This window comes from Grus americana, chromosome 1 (assembly GCF_028858705.1).
Source record: "Grus americana isolate bGruAme1 chromosome 1, bGruAme1.mat, whole genome shotgun sequence".
Classification (NCBI taxonomy): Eukaryota; Metazoa; Chordata; class Aves; order Gruiformes; family Gruidae; genus Grus; species Grus americana.
The window spans coordinates 98,822,471-98,836,968 of NC_072852.1; the positions used below are offsets into that span (position 1 = coordinate 98,822,471).

The following is a 14,498-nucleotide window of genomic DNA, read 5'->3' on the forward strand; positions in this document are numbered from 1 at the left end:
GCTGCAGGTGAGTGTGCGTACACAGCCCCCCCTCCAGCTATTTTGTCTTCTATAAACTTAAAAAGAAACAGAAAAGCTGATTTTGTAATGCACGCGTAAGCTACTAAGGCAAACGATCCGTGACACCCTAAATTTCAGGTGATCCCTAAAGAGGCAGGGGGAGGAACAGACATTTTTGTCGGCACGTGTTTTTCACACAGTATGCTCTTGACTGGAAACACGTGTTTTCCCTCTCTGCGGGCCTTGCAGTCCTGCAGCAAAGGCGAGTGACATGGGCATGAAGACAGCACAAGCGACTTCTAGGAAAACATGCATAGGCTGCCGCCTCTCACCACTCTAACAAACAGATTAACCCATTTAAACTTCGCTGAGGTTTTTCTTCCCACCTGAATCTCCAAAATATCAACACCACAGTTCTCTGACTAAGCTCAAGCAATAGAAAACCATGAGGTAAAATGGGAGGGGGGATGAAAAAAAAGATATTAGCTTATTACTATAGGGGGAAAATCACAGCCTTGGATGGAAGGAAATTTTTCTGCTCTCATCTTGCAGCATTCATGTAACAGCACAGCGCACGATGCTGTGACATTCAAGTAAAGTTATAATGTCATTTCTCAGATGCAGAAATACAGTTGCCTGTAGTCCTATTTGATTTATAAAGGAAATTAGAGACGTGACCTTTCTCCCTAATGAAATTTCTGTTAAATGGCTCGCTTTGGTAGAAATGTTACTCCGTTATTGGGCAGGAGTAAATCCTATGCTCCAGCGAGTCAGTGCTCTGCAGACCGTGCAGCAGGGTTAATGCTTGTGTCTGGGTTCACAAGAAGCGATGTCAAGGAACGCAGGAGCAGGCTCAGCTCTGCTCTGGTCCGAGGATCTGCAGGGCCAGGGTCACCTGGCGAGAGGAGAGGCAGCACTAGAGGGAAGGAGCAGCCATCCCCAGGCACGTGGCTTGCAGGGGCTCGAAGCAGCGCAGCGTGTCTGAGGCAGACCGATGACAGCTGGGTATTTCCAAACTGGATTATAAGAAAGGATATGCGTTGTCATCATGTCAATAAAAATGTGAGGTGGGTGAAGGCTTTTGTGTTTGCACAAAAATCAGCTAAATGTTCTGTTTCTCTCATTTCTTGTGAAGGCACGGAAAAAGAGAATGACAAAAATGAGCAGGGCTCGTTTTTAAGAGCAGGTTTTGCATTAGTGTCGTTATGAGTCAACATTTCACACTAAGTTTCTTTGTATTAGCTCCCACACATAATGTAGATGGAAGCTCTGCTGCTTCCAGGTCCTTCCAACACACAACCCAAGAGATGTTGTTTTGATCAGGTTCTTAAAGATGCTGGAGGGCCTTCTCCACCCATGGATGTGCCTTAACACCTCCAGAGCTGCTGAGCACCGGACCTGGTCTTTGTGGGTTTGGCCCTTGCTAAAAGGGGGAAAAAACCCACTTCCCCATCTCGCAGGAAAACAGTCACAACGGACACCAGGTCTGGCTTTAAAGTGCTGGGATACCATGGCAACATTGGTTTTCCAAGTGGATAGAAAAGCTTTTGCTGCAAGGAAGAAAAATCAATACTTCAGGTAACGGTTTGGAAGGTGCAAGTGGAATATCAAGGGAATCTGTGCATGTGCCAGGAGCGATCATCACCTGGCATCCTCTGGAGCGACCATTTTCCCTTATCTGCCATGACAGTTCAGATGAGTCAAACACTGTGCCACCATTCTGGTGGTGGTGTTAAATTAAAGCAGCATTTCTTGGATTCCCCCTACGTCAGAAGGGTGTTTAGGAAGATGGGCTACAGCTGGGTCCCCACACAAGTAGCAGCTGGAGAAGTTTTTTCTACTTAAAAGCAAGAGTTTGAGCTTTAGACAGGTGGATTTGGTTGGTAGATTGCATGAAGGAACTGCAGTTAAAGGTCTGGGCCTCCCCAGAGGAGGGACAAGATGGGGGTAAATAAAATTCAGGCTTGTGTGTGTACAATGAAGTGTCCTTGGTGTTCCTGCTGTGGGAGCTTTTGGTCTGAGGCAGTGTCCCTAAAGTGGCTCAGCGCTGGCAGGAGCTGTTGGGAACAGAGCAAAGCAGCTGTTAATCCTTCTTGGCTGTTTGTTGTTGAGCGCGTTTTATTGCTGGATGTTGATGGAGCCATCGTTAATCGGGGCAGCGTGGCCGCGGTTGAAAGCGAAGCGTGTAGGAGCGCGGCTGTGCGAAGGCGCCCGTCTCCTGAGCGCGTGTGGCCCTTGCGGGAGCTGCTGGGGGCAGGGGGCGGCTGGCTCGCCTGCAAAAGGCTCCGCCGCTGAGGTGCACTGGCTGCCACCACCAAGGTCGATGTAGGGAGTTTTAAGGAATGGACCTGCAGTTCCTGAGTCCTGGGAATGATTTTTCAGACTCCGGTGTGCTCAGTTTAGTTCTCCACTGTTTGTATCAGAGATCTGCTCTTTAGGTGTTCTTAATGTAATTAAAAAGCATTTGTGCTCGGGTCTCAAAAGGAGACCCACTGAAATCCTAGTGTGTGTTTTGTTAGGGATTTACTCAGCCCTGGAGGTCTTGCTGAAAAACAAAAGTTATTTTCTCTTCCTGCTGTGAAATGTTTAATCATGTGAATCCTTCCCCCAGAAGCTTTACCAAAATCTAAGCTGTTTTATAAGGTGCCAAATATAATGGCTAGAATAGATATGATTTTAATTTTTTGTGTATTAATAAGTCAAGCTATTGCCATAACCTTTCATGAGAGAATACGAAGTATTATTTGAAGGTGATTGCTGTGGTGGGTTTCTGTGTTTTCTGAATGTGAAACACCTGTAACCAGTTGAGTCAAAATAAGTAGGAAAAAAAAATACAGTGGATTTGTAGTAATTGGCTATTTTTCTTTTTCCCTATTACTTCTATGTCTTTTTCTCTTTCTTTTTATATACTTGGTGTAGGAGGAGGAGGATCGAAAGGAAAATTATTGTTTACAGCCAGATTCAGCCGTCTCTGTATTCTGTAAAATGAATCCATGAATGATTAAACAGTTTTTGTGCTGTTTGCTTTTGAAGTGGGAGTTGTGAAATAAAAGCAAGCCGTAGCACTGCAGTGTCACTGAAGCAGGCTGCGTGAGTGAACCTCACGTTGGCAGAGTATGTTCTGTATTTAAAATGTCTGTCTCCATGTAATATGATGAATCCCTTAAGAGCTACCTTCTGCAGTTGCTCTGTGAATTGCACTCCCACTGGAGTCAAGTACATCCAGGCAAATTGGATTATTAGCTGGAGATAAATGGGCCCAGGGAGCACTTAACTGAAGGAGTGATGATGCTCATGCCCTTCAACTAAGTATAAACGCTGCCTCTTACAAAAGCGGGAGGTACGGAAGAATGAGATTTCAGTTCTGAACACTGCTTTCTTTAAGAGGCTGTGTACTAGCTGTAAGGGGATGAATCATAAACCTTAGCGTTCATCTAGAATGAATCGTTAGTTTTGAAGACAATGAGTTTCGAAAATGTTACCTTCTTTGTAATAATTTTGAAATAAAAGGAGTGATTTAGTTTTCTGTGTAGGACAACCTTCTTAAAATGATGTTTGTTTAATCTGGGCTGTAGGTATAACATGTGTGATTAAGGCCAGCTGAGCACAGTTAGAGTGCTTTAAACTACAAACCCTTTCCTTGCAGTGATATTTTTAGAGTGTTAGAATTGGAAAATGGAGGCTGGAAACAGCTGGATTTCTTTGTTCACTTGCAACGTCATGGTGGTGAGATGTGAGCCCCAAACAAAGTGCTGTGTGGTCAGCAAAGTCTACAAGGGACTGAACTGCAGTGGTCGTGACATTAGGTCATAACAGTGGCATTAGGTAGGGGATGATGCATGCAACTCCCTGTAATGGGCAGAGAAAACAAAGGTATTTTTTTTGATTCCTGGACTCCTTATTTAAACCTGAAAAGAGGGATGGGAGGGAAATACGGTCTGATAGAAAAGAAAAACTAAAAGCAAAGACTTCCTACCTGCTACCGACTTGCCTGTTTTGTAGATGTGATGGGTCTTCAGGAAAAAACGCAGATGAGAAAGTAAATGGCTTAGAACACTAGCTAGATGACCAGCTTGAAAATAACCCATGAAATCAAGGGAAAGATGGACAGAATAAAAGGTGTTTTCAGAAAAATACTAGAGTGGAAGGGATCCTGAGGAGGGGGAACCAGCTGCTCTATTAGAAAAAGGAGGATCCCCCTCGTTTGGGAGAAGATGAATGACCTCTACAAATGGAAACATAAACCAGTCAGACTTAACGTCATCAATATCACTACTTCTGTCACCAAGGGTCACAGATTTTAATTGTCCCTCTGGTCTATGTTTGTATATTTTCAGTTAACATTGCTAATTTAAAACCTATATATAGCAAATGAAGGTGAAAGTCCTGTCATCTTGGCTGGGAAAGAGGAAAGGCGGATCTTTATTCGCATTAGTAGGAAGTTGTTCATAGCAGAGACCGATAATGTACGTTGCTTAAAGAGAACTGGCATTTGCTTGTTTACTTGGCTGTCTAAAAATAAGACTGAATGCACAGCAAAACGCACACGTTCTCTCCAGAACCCAACCTCTGCGCAGGCAAAGCTGCTGCTCTGGGATAAGCTGTTCTCCTGTCCGGCGGGAGCTACTCATCTGAAGAAACAAAAGACAGTGTTCCCACTAGAAGTCTTTATTCTGAGATGGATGAGTGTCTGTCTATCAAAAGGAAACCAGGTCCTCCAAAAGAACAGGAATTTTTTTTTAAACTGTTTTGCTCCTTGGAGTGAGGAAAATTAACTCCAAAAATAGCTCTTTATAGAACATTACTTAGAGCTGGGCACTTGTAACTACACTTTGTCCTTTGAGATAAAGGCTGCGGCTATTGCTGTTTTACAGAATGAATCACGTTTCCTCCCTCGGGATTCATTACAAATGCAAAGCTCTTCTGAGACTTATCGTGGTGTTTGGGAGTCCTTTAAAATCCTCAGGAGGAAGGCTGCATTGAAATGCAATGTATTACGAAGACTCATTGAAAAATGCAATTTCTATAACCCGTTTAAACCATAGGATCATGTTGTACATACAGTTTTCCCCTGTGGCCATGGCAGTAAGAACTCGTAGGAGGGTGGCTCTGCCAGCATCTCAGATGATCCTAAATTAGCTCTTCCCTCCTTTTGACTCAGACTCCCCATGGTGTTTCACTATCTCGCCTGCTAAAATAAATCCACTACAAGTCAGGACAGGCAAAAGATAGGAAGACAACCAGCCAGCGTGGAAGCGGATATAGGGAGCTCCCTGTGCCTGGAGGTCAAGGCACACAGAGGTTGAGCTCTCCTCTCTTACACGGAGGAAGTGCAGGGTTTCGGCAGGCTCTGACGTTACTGTACACAAAGGATTTAGCGTGGGGATCTCATCCCGTGCTTTCCAGGCAACAAAGGATACTGAAATTTCACTGCAGTATGCAAGTGCAGCTTATGTGACCAGCTATTACTAGGCACTGTACTTGTACGTGTGTGATCAGCTTCGGTTTGCTGTGATACCCTTAAGTACTGATCCTTAAACAAATCTCAGGTGGCTTCTCCAGTTTGGCAAATTGCTGATCAGACTGATTTCTCCAATGCTGTTGATCAGCTTCATTTTATGTTTCAGTGAGGTGATTTGGTCTAACATTGGGAGAGTTGAACATGCCTGAAAGAATATGGAGTAGGGCCTCCTTGTGGAAAAAAATACAGCATTTAAATTCCAGATAAAGCTTTTGTCCACAGAGCTGGCTCAAGTGGTGTTGCTGTGAGATGTTATCCAGTTCCATCAGACAACATGATGGTGCTGGAGGAAGGTTCACAAGCTCTTTGAGCTGAGGCTGTATGGAGATCCGAGGGCTGGAAAGGGTGCTTCTCTCTGCTGAACTTCCACACAGCAGACACAAAGGCCAAGAACAAAACAAAAAAAGCCCTCAGCTGTAGTTCAAACTATGGTAACATTTTGTTGTTGTTTGTTTTTTTTAGTCAGGGCCTTGTGATGACATTGCAAACAGAGCAGGCAGGGCTGTAGCTCTCTACTGTTAACAGCTCTTCAGTTCTTGCAGTTTCATTATGTGGTAGTGAATGCATAAGGACACTGCCATATCCAACCTTTTGAAGTCCTGCTGCTCTAACTGACCTACAAACAACAATCTCTGTAATGCAGAACCTAGAAACAGGCAGGAGAAACAAATGCAGCTTATGTGGATCACAGTAACAAGTTTTATATTTAGACTTTCATTTTTGTTTCCATCAGTCCAGATCCTTTTAACTTCTGCCTGTTATTTCATTTCACTTAGCCCAGGGGCATGAGCAGATATTCAAGCTGGTGATCAACCCTTAATGAAGATTAGTGTCCCTGCAGCTGAGATAGAGCAGTTGCCTGCAAGTACTCAAAGATGTCAAGGTCAGAGGGGACTGTGGTGACCTAGCAAGAACATCAGGAGCATCTCTGGAAAAAAAAGTTTGAACAGGGGACCGTGCAAGTTGGTGAACAGGAGTCAGTGTAATTCTTGGTCAGTTGTATTCATGGTTAACAGCCCTCACTACTGGTTCATCTCGACTGGTTTGTCTGTGCTTGTGCATGGTTTTTATTCTGAATGCCAGATTTTCTTTGTAAGTTATTTAGTTGCACTGCTCTGCTTCTGCTGGCACTTAAAATTTACTTTGCCTTGGTGAGGAGCCTGCCAATAAGAGCTATGCAATTCAAACACTAAAAATACCTTTGTTTAAACTTTTCCTTGTCAAATTAACTGGCCTAACTTCCTGGTGTCCCTCCCTGTCAAGTATGTTTTTTCAGTTCCTGAATTAACCTCTGCAGGTCTTTTGGGTAATCTACTTAACCAAAAGTTTTGGTGGGTGAGGGATGACAACAGCAATGTCAGTCCCTTCTGGGGGGTGGAATGTCAAGCTGCCCCATAACCCCTGAACAAAGAAACCTCAAATTCACCAGACAATGAAAAAGCTTGTTTAACGCTTGGAAGTGCAAATAATCTAACTGTTTAATAGCAGGTTAATTCAAGTTACTTGCTTTAAAAACAAAAACTAAAAAAACCCCCAAACAAACAAACAAACCCCCAAAAAACCCAAACCTGTTCTGCTCCTTAACAGTTTAAAGTTGTATATGCTTGCTGTAGTCTGTCACTGCCTGGATGACAACATCACAGGACTCTGAGGCCTGACAGAGTAGGGGTAACAGTGGCACAGGTGGCCTGAATGCTCTGCTGGAGTCTTTCAGCTGGAAGTAATGAAGGCAGGAAAAGCTCCAGGGTTTTGGTTTTTTTTTTTTCAGGCTTTTTTTTGTTCTGTCCTCCTACTTAGAAGATGATCAGAGACATAGAAATGAGATGAAAGGTCAAGACTGAAAGGAAGTGGCATGGGTAGGTTTTTGAAAGATAGAGGAGGGAAGACAAGGAGTTAAACTTCCAGTGCTGGTTTTCTTCCAGGTTATCAAAGATATTCTCTACTTAAGTGCAAAGAAAATGCAAGAAAGGCAGGACAAGTATACTACATTAGCATTTTATAGGGAAATGTATTTGTGACAAACGCTGGGACCAGGCTGGCATGAGGCTTGTGGAGGCCTCGGGCACAGCGTTTCCTGGGGAGACACCGCAGTCCTGCGTACACGAGTGAAATATCTTTGGTTCACTTCGCTAAACAGTAGCCTTGTTTCAGCTGGGCATCCGCTATGGCAACTGACTTCTGTGTGGGAAGAGAAAAGCTTTCCTGTTCGCTTTCCATGCGGTACGTAGTGTTTGATGATAGAGGATGGGGTATCCATTAATCACAACAGCTTCTGGGCGTCTTAGCCTTGTGGACAGCACTGCTTATAAGCTGAAGCCTTAAGGAACTTGTAAGTTTCATCTTTTTTCACTTTCAGCGCCAATTAAGGACCAGGTCACCAGCTGAAGTGTGATTTGCAGTGAGGAGCACAGACACATTCACCAGTAAGAGTAAGTGCTTTGACTTGGCTCGTCAAACTCTGCTCAAGCCTGACCTATCCAAGGACACGTGCCCGAGCACTCTGATGGATGGGAGTTTGCACATCGGCACGTCTCATCACCTGCAAGGCTACAAATGTTGCCTTTGCTTGGCTGCAGTGCTGCTGTGACTTGACACCTGCGGAGGGTGTTATCGTTGGCTTCGGTGCTAGCTCAACTGGGTCAACCTCGTTATTGTGGAAACTTATCTTTTTAATATAGTATTTATTTGAAATGCAGCAGATTTCCTTGCACTGTGATTCTCCTGACAAGTTATATTTAATCTAGTAGTATGATTCATGTACACAGTGTTAATACTACTTGCCTTTCTCCCTGCCATACTTAGCCGTCCAGTTTCATAAGCAAGAAAGAAATTGAGAGTAAAATTAGCTAGTGGCCCCAATAAGAGGCGAGTGGTGCGAAACCATTAACTGACGGAATAGCGGGGCTTGTCTGTCCTTAAAATGCCACAGACTGATAAATAGATGCTGTGGCCAAAAGATGTGCTCACTTAGCCTTTTTGTTTTAATTTAAATTGATTGGGATACAAATAACTAAGCTATTCTCAGTCTATATAGGCGAGGCAAAATAGCTCTATCGGTGCTCAGGGAGGCCGCTACGCGGGGCGGTCAGCTGCTTCGTCTTGGATGATGTGCTCTGCCAATGGCAGTTACATGCCATGTCTGGATTTTTGAAGACAACTCAATTGCCTGTAATTTCCAAGACGATTTTGTCTGTTCAAAACTATTTTGTTACATTGGAGGCCTCTGGTGCGTAGTCGAGCATTGTCAGGAATCAGAAATTAAGGAAGAGCTCGAGGAGAAGAAAAAATAAATGTGAGCGCTGTGTTTTGAAGCTGCCTCCCCAGCTGACAAAGATCTCGAAGGCAAGCAGCACGGTATTCGCTCAATGGGGGAGGAGAACAGGAATGAACGCTTTAAGAGACCATGGCAGTCCCCCCAAAAATGTGTAATTAAAAAAAAAGGGCGTTGGAAGCAATTATATACAGTAATATGGAATAAATTAGTAGATTTTCCTATGCTACTAAAGCATTAATAAGGCCCAGAGCTTAAAGTACCACTTCATATGATTAAAATACCTTGCAGTTCTAGAACAAATAATAAACACTGACTGAGGACATAAATATTGTGCTTCAGGGCAGGAGCCAAAGACTAACACACAGACAAGAAAATATTTTCATTTACAAGTACATTATCTAACTGTAGCATTTTTTTTTTGCCTTGTAGTTGAGGTCGTCAATCGCTGGTTACACCGGCGGAGTGTAGATCACACCAGGAGCTCACCTGTTATGAGGTCTGGCTACATCTTTTCTATTCTGTACCTCTACACTACTGTAGCTCAAGTTTTTGTGATGTTTAGTCTAGATTTCATATCTTCAAAGATAAATTAATAGAATGTGGGTTTTTTTAATAAAAAGTTGGCGTTTCTCCAGTGCCATTTCTGAAGTTGACCCAAGGAAGGCATTGAGATTGTTAATCACTTAACAGTAAAGACAGCTCTATAGTTAGCATCCATTGAGGAAAGTACTGTTTTACATCCTCTATAAATATTTAATTGCCACAGAAAATAGGATGGAGCTGTTATGGTACAAGTGACTTCCTGCATCTGATTACAAAAAGGATTCTCAGTTTGAAGCCTGATCTATTTTAACAATATGAAATCTGTTGCCTGGAACAGCTTATTTCTTGGTTATAATAAAATAACAACATTTGAGTGTTCAAAAGGTATGTTACAAAATTCTAGAAAAGAGTCAAAATGCTCTTCTTGGTTTGCAATGGTTATCTGCTATTTGCAGCACTCTTACTCAAGGTGCTTAAATTTATTTTCCTTCTTTTGGCTGCATTATTTTGCTCTCATTTACTTTTGACTTGATACTCTTCTTGTTTATGGCAACTAATTTTGTGAAGTTTTAATGACAGATAGATTTTAGCACTGTGCTTTTTAACAAGTTGGAGTCTATTTCAGCTTAAAAAGACTATGAAAAGGCTATTTATTCAGTTTGACTTTGATGTCTAAAGTTACTTGATAGCATCCTTCTAATACTCACAAAAGAGCAACAGGGCAGATGAGATTACAATTGGAAACTCATCGAAGTAAACTGATGCCTCTCTTGGTCCTGGACATTGCTGTTAGCTGTCTTTGGCTTCAGAAGTAGGAGTAGTGCCTGGGAAAAGGTGCAAGGCTCTTTTTCAGCTGGGACAAGCAATAAAATTAATTCTGCTGCAATGGATGAAAAAAATGATCACCCAGCAGCTAAACCTGAAGATGAACTAAGTGTAAGTAGGTGACTTAAGCAATCTTGATCTCATACACTTCCTGACACTGTTAGATCTCTTAAGTTTAGTACTTGAGAATTAGATCATAACATCCCAGTTGATTTGTTATAACTTTCTCTTTTATAACTCAATCTGAAAATGTCAACATATGTTTATATATCTTCAGCTTTGCTCGTAACGAGTATTTTCAGACAACTGAAACAATGGGAATGTCAGTGTGAAAATATGAAAGGCTTATATTGGTGTCATGGCAGCACGTTTTTCCAAAAAGAAATCACCTTTCTAGGCAAGAAAGGCAACACTGAAATAGGTAAAGTGTTTTGCTCTTCCCCGAGAAAATACAGAAGGGGATTATTGCATGAGCATTAACTCATGACAAAGAAGTAATTAAATAATTTAGAGTATGGTGATAGTCAAATGGCAATTTTAACTGAAAACCAGTTCTAGAATACAAGAACTAAGTTGCAGTAGAGAGGAAAGCTGAATGAAGAGTTATGATCTTTGTTGAGGGAGCAGCTTAACTTTGCCTTTTTTTTCATACTCTAAAATGTTTATGGTAAACTAATGTAACCTGGGGAAATATTTTAAATGTAGAGAATAGCATTCAACATTCATATGAATCCCATGTATCAGAGAACTTTGTCATGCAAGCCTTGATCCATGAAGTGCATTTTTTTGAAATAAGGTTATAATTGCAATAGATGTAATGTAGACATGAGTTGTTTCTAGTACATGCTTACAGTCCAGTGATGTCAATCTTGAGCAGTCTTTTAACGATCCTTGACAGGAGCTTTGTGTCTAATTTTTAAGAATAAATATGTCTGGCTGGATCTACAGGTACAAAAAGGAATGACATGGAAAAACTAAGTATAAAATATTCTTGGGGGAAGATTGATGAAAGCGGCAACTGTCCCCATTGATCCATAGTAGCCCAAATTTCAGGTGTCAGAACTAAGCATTCATTGGGCGGTCTCAAGTGGTCCTATTGAATGCCTGAGTGCATAAGGGAACTTTGTGCCAGATCAGAGCTTTAAACAAATAGGCGATTTGGTTTTCATCCTTACACGGAATTGTACTCAAAGTTTTTAAAAAAACACAGAAGACAGGCAAATTAAGTCCTCCTTGAGAAGATGCAAAACAAGTGCAGTTAATTACCTAGATAGAAGACATGAGTCTGAAATCTTCCTGTTCAGTGTTTTCACATTTTACTTGAGGAAATTGTAAGGTCTGCTACCAGGTCTTATTACTCTACTCACTGTTACTTATTAGTCATTTTTCTTCTCATCTTTGAGCACCCTCAGCTCTGAAGTCAAAGGTTGCCAGCCATTGTATTTGACTACAGGACTGGCAGGATATTTGTGATGATGTTGCTTATGCCCTCTTTGTGGTGATACACAGACATCTCTTACTGAAGGCCTTGTTCCACTGAGTTTTAAATACCTCTAGGGACAGAGTTTTCCCAACCTCTCTGGGCATAGCTCAAATGCATGGACCTCATGGTTAAAAACCACTTCTTTTTTTTTTCTTTTCTCTACACACCCACATACACCACCCTCCAGCTGGAATTTCCCCTGCTGCCATGTGTGACTGTCGTGGCTCTCTTCACTGTGCATAAGTGAGAAAAGTGCGGCTCCATCTTCTCCATAACCCACTTGAGGTAGGGAAATTTATACTTAGATTTACTCACACTGACTTTGCCTTCTTGTCTCCAGCTAAACAACCCCAGGGCTCTCAACTTTCTGCTGTACTTCAGATCTTCCAGCCCCTCACCTCTTGGTGGCCCTCCCCTGGAATCATTCTTGTTTATCAACATCTCTGTTATACCGATAGGCCCAAAAGTGGTCTCAATACTTCAGGTGAGGCTCTACTAGTGTTGGGCAGAAGGAAACAACCATTTATTGTGGACTATTTCACAGCACTGCTTTTGCAAATGGCTAGTAATTATGCTTGGCATTTCTTGGGCATCAAGCTCCATCAGCACATAGGTTTTTGTAGCCACTGTATTAAACTTAGCATCCCACATTGATAACGCAGAGTGCAGCTCCTAGCTGAGTACTTCCTGACTTTAATAGCCTTCTCCCTCCTCAAGTGACATGTAGTTAGTAGGGATGAAAAATGAGTCTTGTGTCCGCACAAGTTAGTCTGCAACAGGCCACACACTCTTGCAGTGCACCTTCTGAGAGGCTTCAAAGAATTAAATGATGGTAAATAGCCTGGCAGCTTGTTGCAGCCTTTCTCCTCCCTGCCTACCCCTTTTAGCTCTGCAGAGGGTAAGAAGGGTCTACCGAGCGTAGGGAACAGCCAGATCCGCCCAAGTCAAGGTCTGTGCTGTTGTACGTGCATCTGTTCTGGTGTGGTTGTGAACTCTTTGGTGTATTTCTGTGGGGGCACTGAAAGGCATAGGCGATGGGACAGCGGTGTGGCCCCCAGCAGAGTGAGGCTATCTGCACCTTGAGCAAATCATACGCCAGTTATCGTTGGTCTTTGTCAGAGATTCCTGACTTGCATGGCTGAGAGATGGCATACTGCAAAGTAGGTCCTAGCCCACAAGTGACACAAAATCAGCTGTGAGGTGGGGGACGTGCTCTTTGAAAATGCCCTTAAAATGAATTAAGCTATTCCAAAGATGAAGACAAAAACAAAAAAAGAGTTTTTTCCTTATACTTCAGATGGTAAAGTTCAGTATTATCTTTGTCTATATGAGGTCCTGAGCCAGGTCTTTTTGTCTCAAAGTCTGTTTTGTGCTTCATTGAAGATTTTGCACTAAAACTCTTGCTGCTGATTGCTGACTGATGTTTGTCAACACCTGCAGTCATGGACAACCCAAACTTCCTAAGGCAGTCTCTTGAGACCTTCCCTCTTACTAGCATCAACATGTTTTTGGAATATTTTTCCTGAGTGTTCCGTACTGATGTGGCAATATCATGTCATTTATGTTATACTTGTGATATAAGGAGGAAGCTCAAGATGTGGGGTTTTTTTTAATAGTTCTAATTCTGGTGCAGCTGGGTATCACAGCTATGCCTGTGTTCGTACCCAGTTCACTTGGTCATTAATGCCCTGAGTGCTCCAGGAATTTGCCAGCTAACCTTGGAGATGAGACAATGAATTGACTTGAGAAAGATTATTGAACCTCTAGCTGATCTCCCAAACAAGTATTTGACTGTCATGGGAGATCTCCAAGAGGGAATTTTATGAAATCCCAGAGACTTCCCCAGACAGCTCTTGCTGTGCCTGCAGCAACTGATAGACATTATTCGTATGCTTAAATGTGTTGATTACCATCTGCAGAGGAAAATGCCTGGGGGAGTGTCTGGTACAGACTTTCCAGAACAGACCAAACTTACAGGAAGTAGAAACTGCTCCTGCAAATGCAGAAATGGTCACATAGTTGTCTTTTGTACCTAGATAAGATGGTCAGGAGATATTTTGAATATAACTTTAGAAAATCTGGGACTGTAGTTCAAAGTAAACTGTCAAGGGGCTGGATGTCCAGGTCGCATCCCAGCAACACCTGTGCTGTGTCCTCCTGTTCACTGGAGGGAACTTCTTGGAGGGAGCTGGACATGCAGGAGGAGGCTCTCCATATCCACTGCTCCTCATCCTGAAAGGAAGCAGAGATTTTTTTTTCTGTGGAATGAATGGGTTGAGCCCATTTGTATTGGGACAGTTCTTGTCTGAGAACAAAGTAGCTTTTAAAATTTTTTTTTTGAGGAGATGGAACAGCAGTGTCATTTGACCATGAGCTGGAAGGTGTGCATATACCTGTCTCCTGGTTCCTTAGCAGGGAAACTATAAGCCATGGTATTGGAACAAGGATTGAGTATTTGAATATTGTGCTAACCCCTCCCTCCCACTTCACACAAAGGGAGGAATGAATGGCTTCTGCCCCAAACTTGCATAAACATAGCAAGGATTTGGGTCATGAGACACCTTGCTAGGTTACGTTACCAAGCTGCTGTTCTGCAGGACTTGTCTGTGTATACATCTCAGCTGCAGACAGTGCAAGTTAATTCAATGTTGTCTACCCTCTGGTCTAAAGAGGGCTAACTTACTTTAATGAGGTATGCACAAGGATATTAGCATTCATTCATATGGTTAATGCCGGGTAGCTGTTGCATGTTGAGCTGTTACCCTAGAGCGTGTTGCGTTGTCACATCCTTATGCAATAGGGACTGACTCTGTGTTGTATCTGCAAGTGTCTGGAAGAAAAGGAGCTTAGTT

At 42.5% G+C, this 14,498-nt stretch overlaps 1 protein-coding gene across 1 annotated transcript in view; it reads left to right on the forward strand.

The window, feature by feature from the left end:
• The first annotated feature begins 10,223 nt into the window (after nt 1-10,223).
• TMPRSS7 (transmembrane serine protease 7) overlaps nt 10,224-14,498 on the forward strand; it is a 32,383-nt gene continuing 28,108 nt past the window's right edge. Inside the window, exon 1 of the mRNA XM_054817452.1 lies at nt 10,224-10,274. Within this exon, the coding sequence (XP_054673427.1) occupies nt 10,224-10,274 (51 nt within the window). The remainder of the gene's footprint in view (nt 10,275-14,498) is intronic.